At 35.2% G+C, this 25288-nt stretch overlaps 2 protein-coding genes across 4 annotated transcripts in view; one reads left to right on the forward strand and one right to left on the reverse strand.

The window, feature by feature from the left end:
- The first annotated feature begins 876 nt into the window (after positions 1-876).
- Positions 877-12888, forward strand: LOC142345530 (uncharacterized). Its single transcript, XM_075397604.1, has 5 exons — positions 877-972; positions 3380-3444; positions 4667-4885; positions 11371-11515; positions 12743-12888. The coding sequence occupies exons 1-5, from the start codon at positions 887-889 to the stop codon at positions 12849-12851; spliced, it is 624 nt and encodes a 207-aa protein (XP_075253719.1). The 5' UTR covers positions 877-886; the 3' UTR covers positions 12852-12888.
- Positions 12889-15366: 2478 nt separating this feature from the next.
- The window catches only part of LOC142345531 (uncharacterized), a 15812-nt gene continuing 5890 nt past the window's right edge, over positions 15367-25288 (reverse strand). For 2 of the 3 annotated variants that reach the window (XM_075397605.1, XM_075397606.1), the window contains exons 3-5: positions 24714-24805; positions 23185-23506; positions 15367-16370 (exon numbers count right to left, since the gene is read on the reverse strand). In XM_075397605.1, the coding sequence (XP_075253720.1) occupies positions 16101-16370; positions 23185-23506; positions 24714-24805 (684 nt within the window). In that variant the 3' untranslated portion in view covers positions 15367-16100. The remainder of the gene's footprint in view (positions 16371-23184; positions 23507-24713; positions 24806-25288) is intronic. The other variant, XM_075397607.1, reaches the window with a different exon arrangement.

A 25288-nucleotide genomic window follows, 5' to 3' on the forward strand; every position in this document is an offset into this window, starting at 1 on the left:
TCCATGAGTCAAGCAAAAGTCTTTTTGTAGGAAATTATGGTCGAGCATTGTCTTGTCATGAGTCAAAAGTCTTTTCGTAAGTCTGCTTTTTTTGCAAGTTTGGGGATTTTTTTCGTTTGCTGCTGCACATGATGAAGCAGCAACGCAGGAAAGCTAAGCAGCGTTGCACCACTGCAGTCCAACTTAAAACACTATTGGAAATTTGTCTACTGTCAAGAGAATCTGCAATTCTTAAGATAAAGCAATTATCGCAGCCGTACAATAATACCACCTTACTTGATTGAATGAAACTAGGTAGTTTAATTATAAGGAATTTTGTTTTCCCTCCAAAAGTAAGAATTATCTTTTTTAAACTGCACTTTTTCGACAGATGGATAGTTCTTCAGAATTGCGAAAGATGAAAGACTACATTATGAGCAAAAGTGAGCACAAAAATGCGCGTAATATTTTTGAGGCAAAAATGAAGACTCATGGAAAGACTTCTGCTCGACCAATGATTTGACAATAGATTTGACTGGGTCAAAAAGGATCCATGAAAATACTTTTTGTTGAATTATGATTTTGATCGAGGAAAATTTTGGTTGAGGAAAAATCTAGAGCCCAAGTTTGGTCGAGCAAAACTCCAGCTTAACTTTTTGGGTCAAGTCAATGTCCAGGGTGGCAAAACGTGTGTCGAGCAAAATTCCAGCGTAACTTTTAGGGTCGAGAAAATGTCCAGAGTGACAAAATTTAGGTCGAGCAAGAGTCCAGGTGATCAAGAAAGACTAGCAAAGTTCTTTTCATAGCTCTTTTGGGTCCTGAATGGTCTAATCTTACCCAATGTTGGTCGAGCATGTTCTTTTCATAGGTCGAGGTCTAGACTAGGGAGTTGTTTTTAGGGAGTCCTATGTTAGTGCATATTTGGGAGAGAAGTGGTTTGGCATACAAAGAGACTCACCGTTATCTCGTCACTCAAACTTTCTTCTCAGAAAAGTTAGTGCATTATGACATAGTCTGCCCCATAAAGCTGAAATACCCTATTTGAAAACTAAAGAAATATATACAAATATATATCCAAACATATACAAATCACCTGAAATTTTTCTTGAATGATAATGAATAAAACAGTAAACAAAAACCAGTAAATTAAATGGTAAATAAAAGCCAAAAACAACAATGTGTCTAGATTGCAGTGATCGAAAAAATGTGACGAACAGATTGAGGTTTAACTTTCGAAAAATGTTGAATTTGTTGGTATTTCCTGACCCTTCCTTTGTAAATACGATTTCAAAGATGGCAAATCGGCGAGTTAAAAATTTTTGCCATATGTTTTTAGAAAACTAGATAGTTGACAACCAGGACTCTTCAAGATATTATTTGAAGTACGCTCAAATTTTTAACCCTTGCATTCAATTACCTAACTGTTTTTTTTTGTTTAAACCGATCATGATTATCGTTCAAATATTATAGTAATAATGCTTTTTTTTCTTCCTAATCAAAAACATTTTTTTAGATATTCCATACATTGTGGGCACCCGAAAACGGATCAACTGATTATCTAATGGTGTGCTCTGATTTTTCTCTGTCGTTTTTTCTGTTCAACTTCAATGTACATGATTTGGTACTCAATAAGTAAACTTCTTTTGCATAACTTGTTAACAGGAAATCAATCATTCATTATAATTATTATTTGCAGACCAGCTTGCAAACCTTAATAATTTTATTTTCTCGAATAATTGCATATAGTTCTCGCAAATTTTGTACTTTTTTACATTTTTTTGCAAATTTTGATCTCATTGTTTTTTAGACAATTTTTTGACAATTTTAGTAACTTGACAGTTTCGAAAATTTAGTCGTTTTTCTGAATAGAGAATAGAACGGTGAGTGCAATTTAGAGGCTTTGAACAGTTTCATTTTATAAATAGGGTTTTACATGCACAACCCAATCCTCACAAGCTTTGTTTTGAAAGATATATTGATTTCAAATTAAGGAAACTGACATCGTGAGCAATTAAAATTTGACCGTTCCATGGCCCAAGGAAGTCCCTATAAAATTAAACTCAAAAGTACCTTGAGGAAAACCTGCCTCAAAAACCTGGCTAGCATGGCCATATCAGATCTTCCATCAAACTAAATTCTCAGAAAACATGCTATGTCAATATGATCTCTATGGTTCCTTAATAGCTATGTAAGACAGCACAAAGTTTTAAAAAGCCTGCATTGTAATGTGGCATAATATTTCAGTTCAATTTGTTCAATTTTCGGAATTTCTTTTGCTGTAGAACCACAACGCACTCAAAGAACACTCAAATTGTCGACAGTCTGGCTAGCTGGACATCATAAATGGTCGCGTTTGACTTTATATTGAAAAATTACTGTTGCAGCAAAAATAACAAAAAACGGACTATATAACATCGAATGACGTGTTGTTAAATGGTGTAAAGCTATATCCACTAACTTCATGCAACAATATATGATAACGTAGATTTCGTCAGATATTAGATTTCGTAATTAAGATTTCGGAAGTATTAATTTTATGCATATGGATACTTCAGCCCACAACAAAATTTCACATAATTTAACGCTTTTTAGCGTTGACACCTAGACCTGGGGTCGAATAGCGGTGAATTATTTTTTTTCACCGCATTCACCGCATTCACCGCATTTCTTACATTAATTTGTCATAATAGTCTATGCGGTGAATTTTCGTAAGAAATGCGGTGAATTTGGTGGTGAATTTTTGTAAGAAATGCGGTGAAAAGCGGTGAATTATTTTTTTTCACCGCATTCACCGCAATCACCGCATTTCTTACGATAATTCACCGCATTCACCGCATTTCTTACGAAAATTTACCCAAAAACCTCGACCCGGGTGGCGATCGTAGTAGCAGTTGGATCAATGTATCTAGAAATCTACCTATGTCTTCTTTAAAGTGGACATTTACCCTTGATTCCTACTGAGATCATGTAAGGTTCTTGTGTTTCATAATATGATCACACGTCAGATATTTGATCTCATGAATGGAAGAATTCATTTCATCACGCAAGAACTTAAATTTGGAAAGGATGAAGTACTTGACTACATGATATGATCATCTTCAACCAAAGACAGTCTGGATAAAAACCACTTCTGTTTGAAGTCGCCAGGACATACTAATTTGTTTCTGGAGACAGTCTTGTCAAACTAGACGTCTATGAACAAAAAAAATCGAATAAATACTTTTAGAAGCTGTAGAATTTTTCTAAAACGGCTATTTGATTGATAGGATCAGTTCAAATTTCTCTAAATTGATGGCTCCAAGAAACCTAAATGACTTGTATTAGAATCTCCGGATTTCACGGCATTTGGAGAATGTAAGTATTGTTTACGGTGGAAACTGGCTAATTTGTTTTGTTTTAGCTTAGAAAGAGCTGAGACATCCCGCAATGCTATCGCACTGCTACGCTTGGAAAAGCAAATCAGGGGTAGGAAAGCTTATTAAAAAAAACTTTCAATGTTCGCAAAAAACAATTTTCATGTTATTAAAATGTGAAGATTATAGTCGAATGTTAAAAACTTTGAGTCATAACGTAACAATAGTTTTCGAGCCAGATATCTAAAATCAACAGTTTTGTGCGCCACGGTCAACAATCTATGTTAATGCTGTGCTTTAATGATATTTTGGGCTAATTTTTGGCAGAACTTTTCAAATTCCTCCTTAAACAAACAAGAATTCAGTACTGTACAAGCTGGCTTTTATTTCACTTAAACTTTTGAGCCGAAGATTTGTAATTTTTCCTAATCAAAATTTCAAAAAATTTTTGTGGACTCCTGAGACTAGGGTACGTTACGACTATCAAAGAGCTTCTGTCTATAAACAAAAAATGGGAACTAATTCGAAAAATTAAACACAAAAAGAGTAAAGAGTATAGAATTTGAACCATTAAAATGACTAAATGGTAAAACAGTTTTTTCGTTAAATGAGTAAAAAAAAATTCATGTAAAAAAATGACTTTCGTGATCCTATGAGAAATTTCTCAGTAAATGAACTTCAATTTCTTCTCCTGTTTCCTTTTACCTGATTTTAGTCCAGAAAACAAGTTCAGGGCCCCTTTTTGAATTCTTTTTGCTTGTTGTTTGGTTAAAAACGGTACCAGCGGTATCGTTTCTAAGCTTTTCCGGACTGAACGTCAAGTCTTACTTGGCGGAATCAGTGGAATCTTAATTACCAATTCAGTGGAATTGCAAGTCTTGGATCAGTACTGTATCAGAGCTCTGATAATGCCAATTTTTAGACTTGGCACGTCTTAAATCAAGTCTTAAGTCTTGACAAATCTTGATATGTCTTCACAAGTCTTAAGACTTGAAATAAGACGTCGTCAGTACTCATTTCTCAATTCAAGGCTTGTATTTCTCTGGAGAAATACTGATCAAGACTTGAAACTCGTTCCGGGTTTTTTTAATGCTTTCTAAAAGCGACCTGTCGAAAGCTCTGAGTTTTGACTAAAACGGGTTTGAAAATTTGAATTTTCAAAACCTGAAAATTTACTACTATTCTTCACCAGAAGTTGTAAATCACCTTTTTCATAGCTCCCTTCATGTTAAGTGTTCTTCGTTTTGATTGAAACTGATTGAAAATTTTGAATTTGCAAAACCTAAAACTTTGTGTTATTCTTAACCGGAAGTTGTCAATCACTTTTTTCATAGATGAAGAGAGCTACCTTCCAGTATGTGAGGAGACATTGAGACAGGGTGATGTGATTGGAGTGACTGGAATTGGGTCTACCTCAAGGAAACAGTTTGTATTCCCGGGTCCATTTCAAGAGGGTTTATTCAGAGTCAACTATCTTCAGAAGGGATTTGTGTTGCTAGTTGACCGTCTTCACTTTTGTGACGAGAGAGATATATGTACTGACAAGATCGGAGGTAAGGGAAAATTAACGTTGCATCATTTTTTACGCTTTTTTTTACCGAATTGACAAATAAATTACGTTCATAAACACTCGGTAAAATTCTACAAGTGCGATAAAAATACAAATTCAATTTTCCAGTACAATATTTTAAATCAAAATTAAGCGTTCCGTATTCTGCTAAACAAAAAACGAAAAACTAACTTCTGTACTGACAAGATACGAGATAATCAAAAATTAATGTTGCATCATTTTTTGCTCTTTTTTCCGAATTGAAAATAAATTACTTTCATAAACAGATGGTAAAATTCTACAAGTCAGATATAAAATACAAATTCACTTTTCCAGTGCAATAGTTTAAAATCAAAATCAAGGTTCCGTATTCTGCTAAACAAAATACTAACTTCTGAAGTAGTTAATATTCCTTTCGAAGGGTACAAGTTTACATTGCTGGAACTTAATTTGCTCTCTTAACATACTTTTCAATTTGGTTTGGGATTTCATCTGTTCCTCTTAACAAATAGCAGAAAATAGAGGGAAGTTTAATAACCGAGAGCCTAATTTTCGGATAGGGATGCTTCAGAATTTAACCGACGTTCGCCTACAAAAACAACTTGTGTTCTTCTTTTATTACACTTTCAACAGCGAAAAGAGCAAAACGTCACAGCGTTTCAGCAAGTTGAGCTGTTATTTAAAAAATATCTTTTCTACGACTAACAATTGTTCGAAAAAACACGGAAAAAGTTGAAGATGAAACTGAATATAGTGAACAGGTTTTTTTGATCATATCTAAGTAGTCTCGATTCGCTCTACGGTTTTCGCACTATTTCAATCAAAAATATGACAAAAAGAGAATCAGTGATTTCACCGCCTAAATCGAAGAAGCAAAGAACTAAAAGCTAACCTCTCTTACATAAAAAGTTGTAGTAAAAAAGCGTCTTTCGGAAACTTAGAACCTTTCATTCATAAAGCTTCATAAAAATGAAGAAGAACGTACCTGAAAATCTCTGTGGAGTCGATTAATAAACGGAAGAAAAAACTGAACTTACGTATATTTAAAAAAAGTTTACTCTGGATCAATCTTTAATTTTTGGACCTGTCAATCAGATGTCAGATTTAAAACTATCTAACGTAAAGGAACCCGTTGGAACGGTCAGTGATCACAAACTGATGACATTGAGTCGATCAAGCCAATTGAATATTTACTGATGAACTTTTGACGGGATCGAAAACATTCATATGCAAATCACTTAAAAAATTTCAGCCAAAGGCTTCTTCTTAGCGTTTCTCACAGATAAGCACTTTAAAAATTAGCTCATAGTTGTGAACTGGATATCCGGGTGAGAGACAACAACAACAATATTGTGTCCCGGGCCACATATTGACAATTTTCTGACCCGCAGAACTCCTGAGTCAATTGCTGCGTGGATTGTGTCTTTTCTCTCCCAATATCTTCCGGAGAAAAAAAAGAGGGAAAAAACAACGCTGAATTGAACAGTGTGGACCAACAAGCATCAAATTCTCAACAAAATGTGTGTGTTCTAGACGCATTTCTCGATCTTAGGAATCTTCTGAACCTTCTAGTATCAGAGTCATTGCATAAAAAAACATGAGAAAAGTTTGATTAAACTATTCAATCTGTGAGAAGTCAAAATTATAAAAACGTGAATCAGTGATTTTTGTCCATTGTTCAAGCAATTTAAATCAATTCACGACAAATTCAGCTACTTTTTATATTGTTTTCAGAAGTTCAGTAGAAATTATTTTCTCAATTTTTCTTTAGTTTTCTCAGAATTTCATAATAATCAACCATTTTTGACAGAATTAACATTTTTTTCTCTCTCCTACTGGTTTATCACAATTTATTTGTTTAAATTTTTTGAGCTCTATAACGTACAAGCGGCCGGATTCACTGTTTAGCCGTCTTCTAACGCTTCTCTTTAACTTGAATTTAAAGATGCAAAACATTTTTCCTGACTTCACAGAATATGGCTGCTTTCCTGATATCAATTTTTCTAGAGCTTTGCATCCCTTCGCAGCAAAAAATGTTTTTGTTGTGATAATGTTGTAATTTAGTTCTAGTCAATATCATGTGTGTTCCAGTCAATATCCAGACCTAAATGGATATCATCAGATGCTTCAAGTTGGCCTTATTATAGTCCAACTGAGGTTTACCATTACGTCCCGATTCTTGACGGCAAAAGCACTGAGCTGTGTGGACCTGTATCTATCTGCAAATTGGGTTTGCAGTTGTTGATTGAGATATATGCCCATGTCAGAGACAGTATAGAGATATGCTTTCTAGAGTAAAACGAACCCATCTCTAATACCAAAGAATTGTGCCAAGAAGAATTTTTTGTTCTTTAAAATATTTTTGTATAATTTTTACATGAATTGATCCCTGTGAGTTGATCGACACTTTTCTACACTTCTGTTTAGTGTGGAACAATGTTTACTAAATTAGGCTGACCTCCAAATCCAGCCAGTAAATTAATATTTTTGGTTTTCTTGTGGCATTTTTCGTTTGCTTTTCGAAAAACCTGGTATATTGCGCTAAATGGCCTTCTAAATAAAGAAGAATTTGCAGGGTTCATTGCTCTGCTGTAAACAAGCAATCATTTAAGCTGCAATAGTCTCCATTTTTTTGTTTACACCATCTAGTAGCCTAAGATTCGCTCCCGGTTCCCTTATTGCTGAGACAATTATTAATCTCACCAAGACCTCCGTGTTATTGGCTAACAACTTAGGGCTCGGTATTATCATGATGGCATTTTTTTTCTTTCATATGGGATAAATTATTGTCTTTAGATTAACCTAGAACCTTTGTTACGGCCAAAATTTATCGCGGTTATATCTTTCTTTCTCTAGGCGGAGTATATTTTCAGGTTGCTCTTCTGAAGTGGATTGTCTAAGCAAAATGATAACCTAACCAATCTTGATTACTTTCGAAACCTAACACGCCCCAAAACTCGTTATTCGGAAAAGTAGATCAGTCGTTTTTCTCAAAAAAAGATAACTAAACCTCCGCTGATTTTGTTATATATATGGTCAAAATGCGGTAAGACGGTGGCTGCCTTCAACGATTCTAAAAGATGGATCCGGTCTTCAGAGGAACTACATCCAATGAAAGCTGTTTCTCCTTCTTTTTGTCCGGAAAGAACAGCTGTAGGAATAATTTTTTCGTGAAACTTCAGTCCCTCTGAAATAAAGATCCTTGTTGTTCATTTGATTTATTTTTGGCCGGCAGATAAATTTAACCAGTGCAACTCGCAAAAGTCTTTCAATTACTTTTCTTCAAATTTTGAGGACAAGATGTTTTGAGCAAAATTGTTCACGTAGACCGATGAAACTAAGTGATCAATAAATTCAGTGAACCGTAAAGTTTTGTTATTTCACTACTATTCTATCTACCATTGACCAACTGTAACTCAGAACATCTACCTTTTACTGGCTCTTGAGACGTTCCATGAGACTATTAGTCGGAGATTTTTTGATGGTATCTTGTTTATCTTGACAACTTCGCTGATAGAAGTTTGCTCACATCTTTTCTGAAAAGGAAGCTCCAATTTCGATATTCGCACAAAGTGTCCAACGTCAAGTTGTTCTCGACGAACTAGTTTTGCTGACGCACTTAAACTTGATGACATTAAACAAGGATTGTCAATTTTGTCACATTGATCATTGACTCTTTTACATACCTTTTTAACTGAATTGATAATGATTTGTGCAAAATTGTACAACTGATAAATTTTTGAAAAAATCTTCTTTTCCTCAAGGTACTTGAATAGCAAATTTTGGGCAAATGGTTGTTTTTTTTTCGCGAAAATTGATTTTGTCCGCGCTTTAAGAGTTGTAAATTTGAGTTCGTTTTTTGTGACAAAGAGTGCTGAACGATCCCTGGAATTCTTCGTCGACCTCTACCACACATTTAGATTGCGTGTTCTTTATCATTCTCATGAAGGCATCAACTGCTGTTGTGGCGTACTTTGATTGCAGGTGATTAACTCATAGGTATAACGTGAGGGACAGTCAGATGCAAAATTATTTATCTACCAATTTATCTGCCAATTTATCTACAAAAGTGTAGTTAAGAAGCGAAATCTAGGTAAAATTGTTTGCAATGAATTACAGTGATAAAAAAATTTTTTTACTTATTTTATGCTTTGTGAGAGCGTTTTGTTCGTCCAGGAAAAGCTTCACTTTACTTATTTCAAAAAGATTTCGGGGTAGATTTTCCATGTTTCTAAATGCTGCAGGGAGTTTCGTGCACTTCAACAAATCAACAAATCCAATTTGTTTATAATTCGTCAAAAGCTCCCATTTTCTCTCCTCTTGCTTAGTTCCGTCTTCTTTTGAGTTTTTAAAAACCCTTCTATTTTCCAAGATTCCTCGGTAACAATTGTTTGTTATAGTTGAGCTTGATTCTTTTTGACGACATCGACTTCTTTTCTTTTTTGTTTGGCAACTCACTGAGCTCTTTTCTGGATCGCAGTTTCAGCATTGCTGTTGGTTACCAAGACTTTTTTTTAGATTTAAAAGTCTTAGAATTTTGAAACAATCAAGATTACTTATTTCTTTACTTGGTAATTGGCTGCTGCAAATGAAAGATCAAGACGAGACCCTTGCAAGCACGCTAAGTCTTTGAAGTTTGTCATCCTTCTTCGCACTTCTTGCTAACTAAATAAGATATTTTCTATCCGAAGTATCGATTTTGTTCGACACTCATCGTTAGCGTTTTCAATTGGTCGCATACGATTTTTAAAATGCTAATTGAGCACTTCTATAGTATCACTGTCTAAATTACGCAAAAAATTACTTAACCATAAATACGCAATGTGCTCCAGTAAAGATTACTTTTTCTCTTTCATTGATTAGAGGCGTTCTTTCTGCTTTATCAGATAGAAGAGAGAACACCATGGAAACTGGTGTAGTTGCGTATGAACAGTATCGAAAGGAATTAAAAGTTCTTGGCTGAAGATTGAAAAACAAATCCCCGATCCATTCTACCGTTGCCAATTCGTATCAGTGCACTAAAATTTAGTTAATTTTTTAATAAAGCGCAATTTAGTTTTCTGACAAAATATTAAACATGCTGAATGTCGGGCGCCGATTTAGACAAACTGATGTGGGTCAAATTCAGCTCTATAATGCGAGACAACCTGCTCTGCTGATAACGGTTCGATTTTGTTTTACGTAAATTTTTTATTTGCTAATTGTTTTTGTGACGTCCTGAAGAAACCAACTTGGCAAATACTTTGTTGTTATTTGTTATAATTGTCATCAAATATCGAAGGACATTTTTTAAGGATAAAAATATAATGCCTACAAATATTGAATCGCCACGTTTTGAACTTTTTACACGGCCGAAAACAGCCATTGAAACACTATCTTGGATAGATATAATCTTATTCAGATTCATGGATTTGACAATTTGCTTGCAACTAAAATTGACAATCTGGATGTCAAAGTTGAACTCTCCTTTCGGTTTTTTTAACACGGTTAGTTCAGAAACACGAAAATAAGGTGTCAAAGCTGTTTGATTTCAAACAAAATTTTGATGAACATTTACTGCTACTTTCTTTTTGATAATAAGTTCTTCTACAACAGCGTGAACTTGTCCCATTGGTATTCCCATCATGTATTATCATCTTGAGCCCAAGTAAAATATTTATTAAAAAATTATTAGTAAAAGTTAAAACAACTCATACCAATTGATCTCAGTTAGAAAGTTTTCATATAAACTATGAAGAACTCAGATAGTCTATCAGTTTTTCCATAATAAATATTTTTTGCACTCTATCAAAAATCAAACTTCTCCAAGTTTTGCCTTTCATTTTGCTGTGGAAGATCGTTTTCTTCAACTTCTTCAACAACTGGGTGCTTCGACGTTAATAAAAACTCTGGAGGCAAACTTGTTGAGTTGCTGACATTCTGTTTTCTCCGCTGAAGAAAAGGTTCAATAAATTATTCTAAATGAGTCAATGAGCTAGTTTCTTCCTCAGATTTTAATTTTAACGTTTTAATTCTTCTCCTCAAATACTGGTTTATGTTTTTATGTCTTCCTATTTGGGAAATTTAAGGACCCAGAGTCCGGTCGACCGTAATCAAATTGCAAACTTTTGAACTCTTTGACAGGGATTCTACTAGGTTAAACCGTCATGTCGGTTTTGGTTGACACCTTTGAAAATATTATTGACAATTTTTTGCTGGCAAAAAAAACATTTTCTACGAAAAAGGAGCCCAAAAAGCCATGCCGGCTGGCATTGTCACACCCGCCCCTCCGTGAAAATGTTGGCATTTTCACTACTATTCTATTCCTTTTTATTGTAAATCTACGATGAAGCCAAAATTAGCCTTGCAATCTCTTCACGTCCACTTTATGACACTTATAATTGTTCCAAGTCATATTGTAATACATGTTTATCCAAAAAACTCATAAAATGAACACAGGTGACTAAATCTATTTATACTATATAAGCTACCTGACTGTTTGATTTGCAGATGTGAACACATGTGTCGGAGATGTTGGTTCCCCTGTGTACCAATTTGGGTCCAGAATTTCTCATCAAAAAGATGCGCAATGTTGTGAAATGGGAGAACCAAAATGCGTCTATGGAATGGTGAAGCCAATTGCTACCAACTATAGGTGGGTTGTAACCAGGAATCAGTGCGTACCGAAAATATAATCTGGCTCTTCTCCACTGATTCTGGAATTTTTATCGTGTAAGATCTTCTAAGATCTTACAAGAAAAAAATTCTTAGTAAGCATCTTATCAGATCTCACACGATAAAAGTTCACAAAAGGTAGAATTTTTTTCGTGTAAGATCTGACAAATTGTCTGATAAGATCTTGTAAGGGGATGCATCTTCTTGTAAGTTTTTATAAGACAATTTTGTAAGAAATTTGTCAGATTTTATACGATAACAGGGGGTTTCTCATTATAACCCCCAACCCCTCCCGTACCAAACTCTCAGCCGAATTCAGTAATGAGTCAGAGTCTAATTCAGGTCACAATTTACACTGAATTTATCTGATTCAGAGCCAACTCAGTGATTCATTCTGAATTATCTTCTGATTCAGAAGAATACAGAATACTTTCTCTGAACTTTGCTCTGATTAAGAGAAATTCAGAAATAACTTGACATTTGGTTCTGAAATCCTTCTGAATCAGTAAAAAAACTTCTGAATCAGTATTGGTTGTCACTGAACCTTAGGTACGGGCCATAACTATACAGTATCCGAAGCAATGATTCATTGTAAATCAGTACTGATTCAGAAGAAGACAGAATACTTTCCCTGAAATTTGTTCTGATTCACTGAACTTTAGGTACGTGCTAGCTTAGTGCTCATATATAACCTAACTCTTTCCTAAATTACATTGATTATACCATGATGCGGGTGGGCGGCGGGGAAGGGAGTAAATGTGAAAAACCTTAAAATCTTTAATGAAAAAAAGTGTCAGCGGCTGACAACTATCCACATGCGATGTCGAGAGCATTTAATTTTGCTAGCATGGTAATAGCGAATTAAAACTATTTACGAACCTACTTTTAAAACTGGATATGAAAATTGTAGTAGTTTTGTTTGTACACTGAATTGGTAAAACCAAAAATCTTTCCATAACCGCGCGATCATTCATATTTTGAAATAATAATTCTCAGCAAAAATCGAATCTTTTCCTTTTGTGCCCCCCTCCATGTGTGAATATTTTTTGCAACCCGCAGACCTACGTGCCATATTTTACATAACGATTTACTATGTAATGACACGTGCTCTGTAAGTGGGAGGGGGGGGGGTGCATAAGGTACAGGGGGGGGGGGGGGCACAAACGGTAAATATCCCAAAAATCAACACACTTTTCTACTATTTTAGAGACGAATTGACTGGTGAAATTATCGACTGCACCGGAGAAGAAACATTTATCAATGTCACCCATATGCTGCCATGGATTAGACAAGTTATGAGAAGATACAAGTTATGATGATAACTAAGATGTTTAATCTGACTATTGGGCCATCATGAAGGAAACGTAATTTATTATTATTAACTTGTGTCAAATTTTTGGAAACAAATTTTACTTAAGTCGAGCAACAAAGTCTTCACGATAGACATATTAATGAATCTGATCTCTTAACACAATCATGATGTTTAAAGTTTAACTATGAGCTTCTCAAAAAAATTGCTACCGTGTTCCACAAAAAGAGTCAAGTTAGTTATGCTTATTGTCTACTTTCTAGAATTTATTACCTTAAGTTGTTAAGCATGCGTAACGTGAACTCAGCTTGGCTAAATAACCGGGCAAACTCTTCTTTACCAAAAGAAAAAATAAGAATTAAAAAGACTGAGAATCTTTAATTTATTGACTTGAATTATACTGAAAAAAAACACCTTTGTCCGAGGACAACCTCTCTTGCCCGTTACAGTATAAATAGCGATATAAAAAAACTTCTATATGCTATTCAAAATTAATCAGTTGCTAATTCTAATTGTATTAATCAATCAACAGTTTATCCATTGATACTTCCCCTCACCTATAATCCATCGTCTAAAATTAGAGGAAACTCTAAAATGAAAAGCATCTTGAATGAGCTTAAGTAATCGAGACATAAAAAATAATTAGCGTCCCTCAAGATAGGACCCAAAATCAAGTAAATTAAATTTGGCTAAACTAAATTTTCTGTATGTCATTGCATATCTGACATATCTGAGCACAACTGTTATCAGACGTATTAGGTATTTTTTTTGAAAGAATATTGTACTAAAAAAACACATACTAAAGTTACTTAACCACAATAATGGTGTCCAGGTCCACAGCGGACCTATGTTGTTTCACAATTCATGGCGGTTTTACATTTTTGACTTTCTCGACACGTTTATGAACAGGAGCTTTTCTTTCCTTAGAGATAGATAACCACGCTGGAGATTGGTTTTGAGTTGAATTTTTTATCATTAACGGTGAAATGTTTTTTATGTCACTGTTTTTTGATACAAGTATTCGCGAACTGCGGGCTTGTCCTGAAAAATCCTGTGCATATTTCTTTTGCATCCTTGTCAACAACTCAATGTGACGATATGGGTCTCATAAATCAATTTTGCCAAAAATAAATGCCCCCATTGAAATTGTTGTTCGTAACATTGCACTTGACGAGATATTTCAGAACCACGCATAGTCTCAGCACTCAATATCGTTACCGCTGTTACATTGCTGTAAAAAAGTGGCGCCAACAAACTGAACTGGCTACGGAATTCCAGGTCGCAAAATTGACTTGAGTGTTTCTTTGACCCTGTCATGTAGAGGTAGACGTCCCTGCAGAACGTTGGCAGTGATCTGGGCATGGTTTTCACACGTGCAAAATATTCTTTGACTGCAGGTACTTGTTCAAAACCCGCTGCAGTGGCGGTTTGGGGGGGGGGCAGTATCTCTTGCAAGCAGCCAAAATGTTTCATCGGGATGCACTTTCGCTAACTGTTGTTTCCTACACTCAGTTCCACTCACCATCACATATTAGAGATTCTGGAAGCGCCATTTGATGAGCACCATGAGTCTCAAGACGTATAGCTTTGCTATTTAACTGAGAATTACCCAGCTGAGTCCAGATGTACGATGATATATCAGTGCTCTCAGCACCGGTGGTATCAACTTGCGTTCTTTGTGTTTTTACTGTAGTGTATTCGCTGACATCTGAAAGACCTTAACTCCCTTGAGGCAGAGAATACTAAAACTTACTCGGGAATAATTGTTTTTCAATTTTCTCATATTTTTTTCTCATTTGGTAATCTTGAAAAAATAGGCAAATTGGAAAAAATGTAAAAGAAAAATATGGCTGAAATCAGAAATTTTTCAGGTTCGAAAACTTAAGCGCTATTACATAAATTGGCGTTTTACAGAATTCGCGGCAATATTAAAAAGCTTTTAAATGTTCGAAAAACAATTCATAAGTTAAAAAAAGAAGGAGCAAAATTGGGTGACAAGATTTCGGATTCGTGAAATTATTGAAAGAATGTTCCCTTGTTGATAAGATCTCTAAAGTGGGGTTCAAGAAGGATTAAAAGAGGCTTTCTGATCAACCAAATTGAAAATGTTTTTATAAGATAATGGGAATCCTTAAATACAACTTTTTATGATAGCGAAAGGGAACAGCCATAGTTGTTTTAATTTAAAAATTATCGATGTTTCAACCCGATTTATTGTTGATTTTTCGTTGGCCAGACAAAGGACGCAACTAAAACTTCGTCAGGCTAGCACATTGAATACCTGATTTAGCTGATGATTTTTGAGAGTCTAGAACTTCACCAAAGGTTGTACCAATTTCTTTAATATAAATTTTAGTTCAGTTTCTCTACTTAGACTTTCCTAAACCACAAAACTTTTTTAATTGATGTCTTCATTGCTTTTATTCTTAAAGGGCCATTTTGACACTCCGAAAAAGATATTTAGAAGGACACGATGGGAACTTTGTCATCTATTTCATTAGACTGAAAACCTTCAAGAAAAAAGCAGTGAAAAATAAATTTACTAATTATTTATGAGACATTTTATCGGGTAGATTGTGTACAGGCCCAGTTATGCATTGCATGGAAGCATACGGTCTGAGTATATTAAGGTACATAGACAATTTTAAGAGAATTATTCTAGAATATTAATCAGAACATCTTTAAAAAGCATTTTTAAAGCACTTGAAAATATTTTTTAAGGTTTTTGTGCTCTAAAAACTTATCCATGTGTAGTTTGTCCAGGGAAAATGTGATATCAATATCGCCGTCTTTCTGGTAAGGCTTCACAAAACCAAAACTTCTAAACATAAGTTTGCGATACTGGCCAAACCTTTCTGGAGGTCCGCTGCCCAAATCAGCGTCCGAGTACCAGTCGAAATAACGATTCCAGTTGGTTATCTTAAGGGCGAAAGGGTTCCAATATGCGGGCGCATAACCCACTTTTACCTCCGCTATTTTATCAATGGTCGACTGTATGTAGTCTTCGTCCATTTCCAGAATTTTCTTTCGCATTGCAAATGCGATGTCAAAATTGCTCATTTCTGCAGCTGTTTCTCTCGACACCTCCACATATGTGCCTATCACGAAATTTCCGACGGTTTCACGAGATATTTTTGGCTCTCGTCTGAAACGCGTGTTCATAGCCATCATAAAATAAAAATTATTTTTAGGATTCCAGACCAAATTTTCAGGCGCAGTATCTGCAAATGCTTTATACAACAAACTAGCCATGCAATCATTTGTGGAAAGATGAATTTTTTCCTCGGTCAGGACTTTGTTTTTTTGCAACAGATGCCTCTGCAAGAACATCTTGTTTTAGTTGTTTTAACTTCTCGGCCGTTACCAGAAGGTTGACAGTTTTGGGCGGGTTTGTAGCCAGGTCGTACATATTTTTGGCGTTTAATTCAGCAAGTTTTTCCGGTGAAGTTGGCACCGTAATTCCCGGGTCTTCATTCACAGGCCGCCCGGATGGCTTGACAAATTTGAGTCTTTCTCCCTGAACGAGCTGAAATATAATGTCATCAGTCACAATTTTTGCTGAATTCAACAGTGAAAAACGTCAACAAAGTTGCATCAAAAAGCGTCATATAAATATTGTCTATAATGCTTGAAAAAATGACAAATTAGGCACCTTTCAGAACAAGCTTGAGCGTTGAATTCCTTTTTGGCTGCTTTTGCTTCAATTTGTTTCCTGATTATTTTATTTTTGTTTTATTTAAGTTTTGGTTTTAGGGTTCAGCAGTTTTAGAGGGTGTGACTTGAGGAGTTTGAGTTTCAATTTTCGGGGCAAAAACAGTTTTTAATTATCTCCTGAAGGTAATTGAGCCAAAAAAAAACATATTGAGTGGAAGCGCCGGTAATTTGTAATTGAAACAATTATCAGAGTTATTAGAAAACATTAAAGAGTTTTCAAACGGGCTAAGAAAACTGCAAAAAGATTTTAATTTTGATGATGAAAAATAGTTCTGACCGTGTAATGAGCTTTGTTGAAAATGCAAATTCTAAAAGTTTGTGAATTTAGCGTTTTTGTGGCAATGACTAGAGCTTTTGAGCAAATATTCTACCACCTGAAGAACCGTTTTAAAACATTACTTGACATTAGCACAAAAAGAAGTTTCTGCGAGCGTATTCTTGTGATTTTCATAGAGATAGCGTTTCATATTTTTTGCGCCTCTCAAAAAAAATTGCAAAAATTGCGAAAATTTGCAATTTTTGCAAAATAATTCACAAAAATTGCGAATTATTTTGCACGCCGTTTGAGAACGGCGTGCAAAATAATTTAACACGCCGTTGTCCAATTTCACAGTCATAATATATAAAGTTTTTTATAACCCAGAGCAAACTGAATTGAAATTGCAGCAAATTCTGACTCCATTGAAAACATTGTTGATATTTTGCTCTCACGTGTCCGGACAAAACAGTCCCAGACAAAAAAGACTCAGACAAAACAGTCCCAAATTGCAAAATATTCCCAGACAAAATAGTCCCAGACAAAATAGTCCCAATAAAGCAGACAAAAAAGTCCCAGACAAAATAGTCCCAAATAAAATATTGAAACAATTGTAAATATAATCTACAAACAATTAACAAATATAATCTATAAGTTAAGCTTCTGAATGCATTGTTTTTAATTGATATGAATTAGGTCTAAACCAAAAACTTGTTTAAAAAATTTTCAAAGCGTTTATTTGTGATGTAGCTCAGCAGACTTCTAATGTTAAAGAAAACACGGGAGATCGGCCACCGAATCTTGTTGGTGACAATAATGACACAATATTTTCAATGGATCTAAAGAGACCAATTAATTATTATCAATTAAGAATCATCAATTATTTGCGTCGCGGAAGCCTTGGTCGAGACGGCATTCTGATCTTAAAAGATTTTCATAAATGTTTATGAGACGATAACGTCTTTCTAAGTTTTTTGATAACTTAATCTAAAAAAACTAAATCTTCATAAAGCCTGCTAATTGCGGGGAAACAATCCAACAAAATTTTAAAATGGGCAGCTGCTAAAAAAGTAAGACAATCAGATCACAGTAAGAGCAAAACAGAAAACAAAATTTTTGATTTATTTTTCATAAACTTTTAGTTGTATGTTGATAAGGAGTGAATACATTGAACCTGCTGAGCTAATAAATGTCATTTGAGACTTTTTATTTAAGATTTTTTTAAAAGTACACTAAAAATTAATTCTTCAAACACGATACTGATTCGTTTGTACATTTGGAAGGAACCAATGAGAGCAAAGACCGACCTAAATGAATTTGCAAGAATCGTCTTACAAATTAAATACTCATTTTGCAGATTCTTCCATGTTTAAACTAAATTGTAAGTGCTTTCAATTTAATTGCAACAAAAAGCGTTACATAAATATTGTCTTATAATGCTTGAAAAAATGACAAATTCAGCACCTTTCAGAACAAGCTTGAGCATTGAATTCCCTTTTTTTGCTACTTTTGTTTCAATTTATTTCCTGATTATCCGTTTTATTTGAATTTTGGTTTCTATTTGAGTTTTTATTTGAGGGTTCAGCAGTTGAGGGTGTGACTTAAGCAGTCTGAATTTCAATTTTCGGGGTAAAAACAGTTTTTAATTGACTCCAGAAGGAAATTGAGCAAAATAAAACACATTGAGCGGAAGTGCCGGTGATTTGCAATTGAAACAATTATCAAAGTTATTAGAAAACATTAAAGAGTTTTCAAACGGGCTAGAAAACGGCAAAAAGATTGTAACTTTGATGATGAAAAATTAGTTCTGATCGTCTAATGAGCTTTGTTAAAAATTCTATTTTTATAAGTTTGTGAATTTAGGGTTTTTGTGACAATAACTAGTGCTTTTGAGCAAATATTCTACCAGCTGAAGAACATTTTTAAACCATACTTCGAGATTAGCACGAAAAGAAGTCTCTGTGATTTTCAGAGTGATAAAATTTCATATTTTTTTGCGCCTCTCAAAGAAAACTGCTAAAGCTAGTCTGAAAAGTTTATAAGTTTGACAGCACTCTTATATAGGCCTAAAAAAGGTATCTATGTTAAAAGAAAACTCTGCAACTTTTGGAACAAACTTTTTAATCAAAATAAGTTAACACGCCGTTGTTCAATTTCACAGTCATAATATATAAAGTTTTTTATAAACCAGAGCAAGCTGAAGTGAAATCGCAGCAAAATTCTGACTCCATTTCAAGCATTGTTGATATTTTGCTCCCAGAATAAGCCTTGATTAAATAGATAAATTATTTGTATGCAGTTTATATAATCGAATCATCAATTTATCGTTTAATTATAAAACTGTAATTGATAATGTATAACTATCTATCGATACAAAAATTAATTATATTTCTGCATAGAAAAATCTATTGACCAAAAACAAAATTTTCAAAGCGTTTTTTTGTGATGAAGCTCTGCAGAGACTTCTAATGTTTAAGAAAGCACGAGAAAAGGCCACTAAATCTTGTTGGTGATATTAATGATCCAATATCTTCAATGGATATAAGCAGACCAATTAGTTACTATCAATTAAGAAACATCAATTATTTGCGTCGCGAAAACCTTGGTCGAGACGGCATTCTGATCTTAAAAGATTTTCATAATTCTGACTCCATTTCAGCAGGTTAAATTCTGACTCCATTTCAAGCATTGTTGATATTTTGCTCCCAGAATAAGCCTTGATTAAATAGATAAATTATTTGTATGCAGTTTATATAATAGAATCATCAATTTATCGTTTAATTATAAAACTGTAATTGATAATGAATAACTATCTATCGATACAAAAATTAATTATATTTCTGCATAGAAAAATCTATTGACCAAAAACAAAATTTTCAAAGCGTTTTTTTGTGATGAAGCTCTGCAGAGACTTCTAATGTTTAAGAAAGCACGAGAAAAAGGCCACTAAATCTTGTTGGTGATATTAATGATCCAATATCTTCATTGGATATAAGCAGACCAATTAGTTACTATCAATTAAGAAACATCAATTATTTGCGTCGCGAAAACCTTGGTCGAGACGGCATTCTGATCTTAAAAGATTTTCATAATTGTTTATGAGAAGATACCACGTCTTTCTAAGTTCTTGATAACTTAATCTGGAAAAAACTAAATCTTCATAAGCCTGCTAATTGCGGTAAAGACAATCCAACAAACTTTAAAAATGGGCAGCTGCTAAAAAAGTATGACAATCAGATCATAGTAAGAGTAAAATAGAAAGCAATTTTTTTTATTTTTCGTACACGTTTAGTTGGATGTTGATAAAGAGTGAAGACATTTAACCTGCTGAACTAATGAATGTGATTTCAGACTTTTTTATTGAAGGTTTTATTAACAAATACACTAAAAATAATTTCTTCAAACACGATACTGATTCGTTTGTACATTTGGGAGGAACCAATGGGAGCAAAGACCGATCTCAATGAACTTGCAAGAATCGTCTTACAAATTAAATAATCATGATGCAGATTCTTCCATGTTTAAACTAAATTTTATTTCTTTAAATTTAAACTTCCTTTGCAAAAAACTTGTAGGATCATATAAATCAGCCATTCCTTCTGAACCCGGCAAGCAAACAACACGGTTTCACAGCAGTAATGCTTGACCATTTATTTTATAATTTTTGTTTGCAAACGCAGATCTCGACCATCATATGTTATAGTTAAAAAACTTAGGGTCAGCACTTTTTGAGAGAATTTTCTTTACCGGACTCATTTAAAAAAGACCAGGGAAATGGATGCTATACGCTTCCACTTTTGATTAAAAATTAGTTCCACCGAAATGAAACATATTGGAAGATTGCCAGAAAAGAACCGCAATAGCTTCGTAGTAAATCTGCAGTCTTAAAACAGAGGAAAACCAGTCCACTTTTTTATAAAATGCAGAAATGTTATAATGTGATTGGGAATCTGTTTAATTTATTGCTGCATCTATTAGATAATAGCAAACAACCTTCAATTAGAGAGACACGAAATAACTTATCCTTGTCTCTCTTTGAATTGAAGTCAATATCAGAGTGATGAAGTCAATTTTTCGAGTGGGGTATGTCACGTGATACCAAAAACTGAATCACGAGAAAGAACAAATTAATAGCAAAATATCAAAAAGCAGATTTGAAAAGGTTGTGACGTCCTAACAAAGCTTCTGGGGACGAACTAAAATACATAGGCGGTAGAATACCGGAAACGACTCGAAAAGTCTAATATTTGCTCTAAATCAGAAAAATCAAAGAGAAAGTGCCGGTGTTCTGCCTACACCGCAAACATTGGAGAGAAAATTTTAAATAACTGAGAGAACTTTACTGTCTTGAAAAAAGCAGCAGCAGTTTTCATTTTGACGGGTGGGTTAGTGGTGGGTGATAGGCAGATAGTAGGTGGGATAAATAGATGGGTTTAGGCAGGCGTGGGGGTATGAAGGTTTGGGGGAAGGTATGGAGGTAGGTGCATGGAGGGGGTGGGGGTAGGTAGGTGAGCGGAATTTGTATGTAGAGGGTAGTTAGGCAGATATGTGTGGGTTAGGTAGATGCGGATGGGGTGGAGGGGTGAGTAGATGATGGCAGATAGGTGGGGAGTGGGGTAGATAAGCGGGGATGTAGGTGGTTGGCGGGTTCTGTAATTTGGATAGACAGGAGTGACCGTGGTGATAGAAAAATTTCTCAAAAGCACCTCCTTAATGTTCGCTATAAAACAGTAGATAACCCAAGTTATTTCATAGGGATCCATTAAAAAAAACAGGAATACATATTTACAAACAACTAATTTTTAGCTGGGAATGTGTTCAGGTGTCTTTGTGGTGACAATTACGTGTGGAGCTGGTGTACCTAGGAGGATGTGGGGTGGGGGTAGGTAAGAGGAGGTGGGGTTGACCGCGTTAGGGGAATGGGTGCTCAGTGGGTTAGGTAGGGAGTAAAAGTGGGCTTTAGATAGATGCCACGGTTTAATATGTGTAATTACCTGGAGTATTGTATGTGGAGGCGGGTAGTGAGAATGGTATGCGGAACATTACAGGATCTAAATTTCTCAAAATACCTTTTCATCTTGAACATCACAAACGGTTTCCATTAACCATACTCCAAAACAAAGATAAGGTTAAATTCAAAATGTTCCAAAACAGAAATCAATTTTAAGGGGGGATGGTAGGTGTGTGTGTGTGTGTGTGTGTGTGGTGTGTGTGTGTGTGTTGTGTGTGTGTGTGTGTGTGTGTGTGCGTGTGTGTGTGTGTGTGTGGGAATAGGTAGAAGGGAAGGTGGGGGGAGTAGGGGTGGGGTTTGAGGTATCAGAGTCGTTTGGATAGGGAGTAGGGAATGTTATGGGAAAACTGCTCAAAATTCCTTTTCACCTTGAGCATTTTGAATAGTACATAATAGCCTTGTGTTAGTTACTAAGCTACAGTTATTGTCCAATGTTCGAAATCAGAATAGTCAACGTTCTAAAAGTCACTGTTTAGAATCAAAGGTCAAAAATTCGAGTGATGAACAAACTTGTGTCAGCTAAACAAAAATATCCAGTTAACAAAAATAATAGCCGAATAACAGAAACGACTGAAAGTTGAGAAAAAAAAATTGTTTTGACTATTCATTCTTGTTTTCAGAATATCAAAATGAAGTACAAGCAAGGCAGTATACTGTTGGAAACAAACCAAATTTTAGGTAGGTATCTGGGTCGGAGCAGGGGGCTCAGTTAGGGGGTAGGTTGCTATCAACAAAAATACATCAGCTAAAAAACATAGCCGGTAAAATACTGAAAACGACTCGAAGTGTCGTGCAACAAAAATTCTTTCAATAAACCCTGCCTAATTCAGAAATATCAAGAAAGAAATACAAATCTACGAAACTTGTAGTAAGAAGCAAAGATTTTGTGTTAGGGATATGGGTGGATGGCGTATGTAGTTGGGGGGAAGAGGTTGGCACAAGGTTAGGGGAGGTATATAGGGTGTTAGAATACCAATAATCTTCTTCCAGTCGTAAAAAACTTGTAGAATACCAATAATCCTATTCGAGTCGTAACAACCAGGAGAAGGCCAATAATAGTCCCAGCTATTGCGTTGCGTTCAAGTTCATTTTTACTAATTTTATTTGTTTTATTTGAGATCACGCTTTTCCAAGTTCATTTTTACTAATTTTATTTGTTTTATTTGAAATCGCGCTTTTCCAAGTTCATCTTTATTAATTTTATTTGTTTTATTTGAGATCACGCTGTGATGTTGGGGTAATTTATATCAAAAAAAAGTTGGAGCGTTGTATAAAAAAGAAAATAGCGACCCTCTAAATGCTAAAAATTTAGAAACTTAATCAACATTTCCTCTAAAGCTGCCGTCGTCAAATTCTAACCTTACTTCCATCAATTTTGAACTGTTTCGATCCAAGTTGTGCGCAGAAGTCAGCTACAAAGAGATATCCTGAGTTAACATCAGCCAGAAAGTGACGGAACCCAAATGCTAACATCATCCCAGATTCACCAGCCAGTTTTTGGACCCTAAGTTTGAATAAATATTCGTCTAGCTGGGGTTTGGTCTCACCAAAATGCTCAGCGCATAGGTCGAAAATAAAGTTGGTTGCTTTCAATTCCTCGAAAGATACTGAAGCATCTTCGATGTATGAAATCATGGCACCCTCGTTGGTCAGGTTGACCATTGTCTTTGTTGCGTCCAGACTGAAAATAGAACCCAAACTTTTGATAGTTTTTCACCATTTTTCACATTTTTTTTAAAAAAAATCACCAGAGACCCCCAGCTTAGTGAGCATAATTTTTTTATGAACCCCAGGCGCACGTGCTATTTTCTTACATAATAACGTGCTATATAACAGCATATAATTTGTAACTAGAGGTCATAAAAAACACTGGGGGCCCGAAACAGAATAGATCCAATTTTTGTTTATTTTGTTCTCATTCATTACTGAATGAATCTTTCTGAATTATATAGCACGTTAATATATAAAATAATTGAATGATAGCTGCGGGGGGGGGGGGGATTAAGACCTTAGACCGCTCTGATCAGACCATTTCCCAGACTTTGCCCTCTTATCAGACCATCGTGCGACCCAAGAAAATATGCGACCATATTGCGACACAAAAGACCTCTGATCAGACTATCATGTGACCTAAAAATTTTGTTCGACTCTGGTGCGACCCAAAATTTTGTGTGACTTAAGTGCGACCAACGCTCCCACTGATCAGTCCATACTCCAAACTTTGTCCTACAATGAGACCATTCCTGAACACATATTTTAATCCGTTGTTATTTGTTTAAATGATTCAATCCAAACCTATACAATACTCAACTTAAAATTGAATAATTTAACATATCTTGTTAAGGCTAGGACAAAGACAAAACTTATTGTTAAAAATATGAACAAACTGTCAATTTGAAGTGCCTGCAACTTTTATTTTGAGTCATCAACAACAATGATACAAAACTGCAGTCAAATAAATACGGTCAGTTAATGCTCTGTGGTCAGATGTTGGGGCAACTTACGTCCAGACTTTGGTCCCTGATCAGACCGTAGTGCGACCATTGTCCAGACTTTGGTGCGACCTATGATCAGACTATAGTGCGACTTTACCCTCTGATCAGACCGTAGTGCGACCATAGTCCAGACCATTTCCCAGACTTTGCCTTCTGATCAGACCGGAGTGCGACCATTGTCCAGACCATCGTGCGACTCCAGCGTTTCCCAGCCCATGTATTTTGGGTCGCGCCACGCCACCAGTGTGCGACCCAAATGGTCTGATCAGAGGGTCTATGGTCGTCCACCTACCCCTGGGTAAGCTGTGGGGGGGGCAGAGTAGATTCAACGATTATTGCCATTTAAAATACGTAGATATGTTTGCAGATAAGTTATTATGATATATAACATACCGTCCACTGAATTCTGTGTATCTCGCAAGTGTCTCTACTAATGCTCTCTCCAACTCACTCTCACTCACTGTGTAGCCATAGAAGAAGAACAACTGAAAGACAACAACCCAGGTTTAGGCCTCGTATTATGAAAAGACCATTCTCGACAAAAGAATGGTATGAAAAGACCATGCTGGACTGAAACAGCCCATGAAAAGAATTTAGCTGGACCTATTCGTTCAGCTAGACTTTGGCTCGACCAAAATTTTTGATGCTGGACTTTAGCTCGACTCAAATATGAGGCTCGACTTTACCTCGACCTAAAGTGTTCATGCTGGACCCAAAAAATTTACATTTGCTCTGCAAATTGGTCTTTGCTTATAACGTAGTCAACGGGTTTTACCGTTCAATTTTTTCAATGTTTCTCATATTTTCCAGAAAAGCGAACTGTGCTATTATACATATATTTGAAAAAAAAAGACTTTTAGAACCAAATGAACTAAATCATAACAAACTAGACTCATGGATGATGAAATTTCGATTGTTAGATCTTTGTTAACTAGCTGAATTCAGCCAAACAAATTTGCTATATTGCT

This window comes from Convolutriloba macropyga, chromosome 9 (assembly GCF_964194025.1).
Source record: "Convolutriloba macropyga chromosome 9, txConMacr16.3, whole genome shotgun sequence".
NCBI classification, from domain to species: domain Eukaryota; kingdom Metazoa; phylum Xenacoelomorpha; order Acoela; family Convolutidae; genus Convolutriloba; species Convolutriloba macropyga.

What these genes read in the sequence shown, in the direction of transcription:
- LOC142345530 (XM_075397604.1), top strand. Translation starts at nt 887, where the DNA reads ATGTTAGTGCATATTTGGGAGAGAAGTGGTTTGGCATACAAAGAGACT. An exon ending in CAAACTTTCTTCTCAGAAAA is followed by an intron (nt 973 to 3,379) that starts GTTAGTGCATTA and finishes GTTTTGTTTTAG; the next exon opens with CTTAGAAAGAGCTGAGACAT. An exon ending in ATGTACTGACAAGATCGGAG is followed by an intron (nt 4,886 to 11,370) that starts GTAAGGGAAAAT and finishes TTTGATTTGCAG; the next exon opens with ATGTGAACACATGTGTCGGA.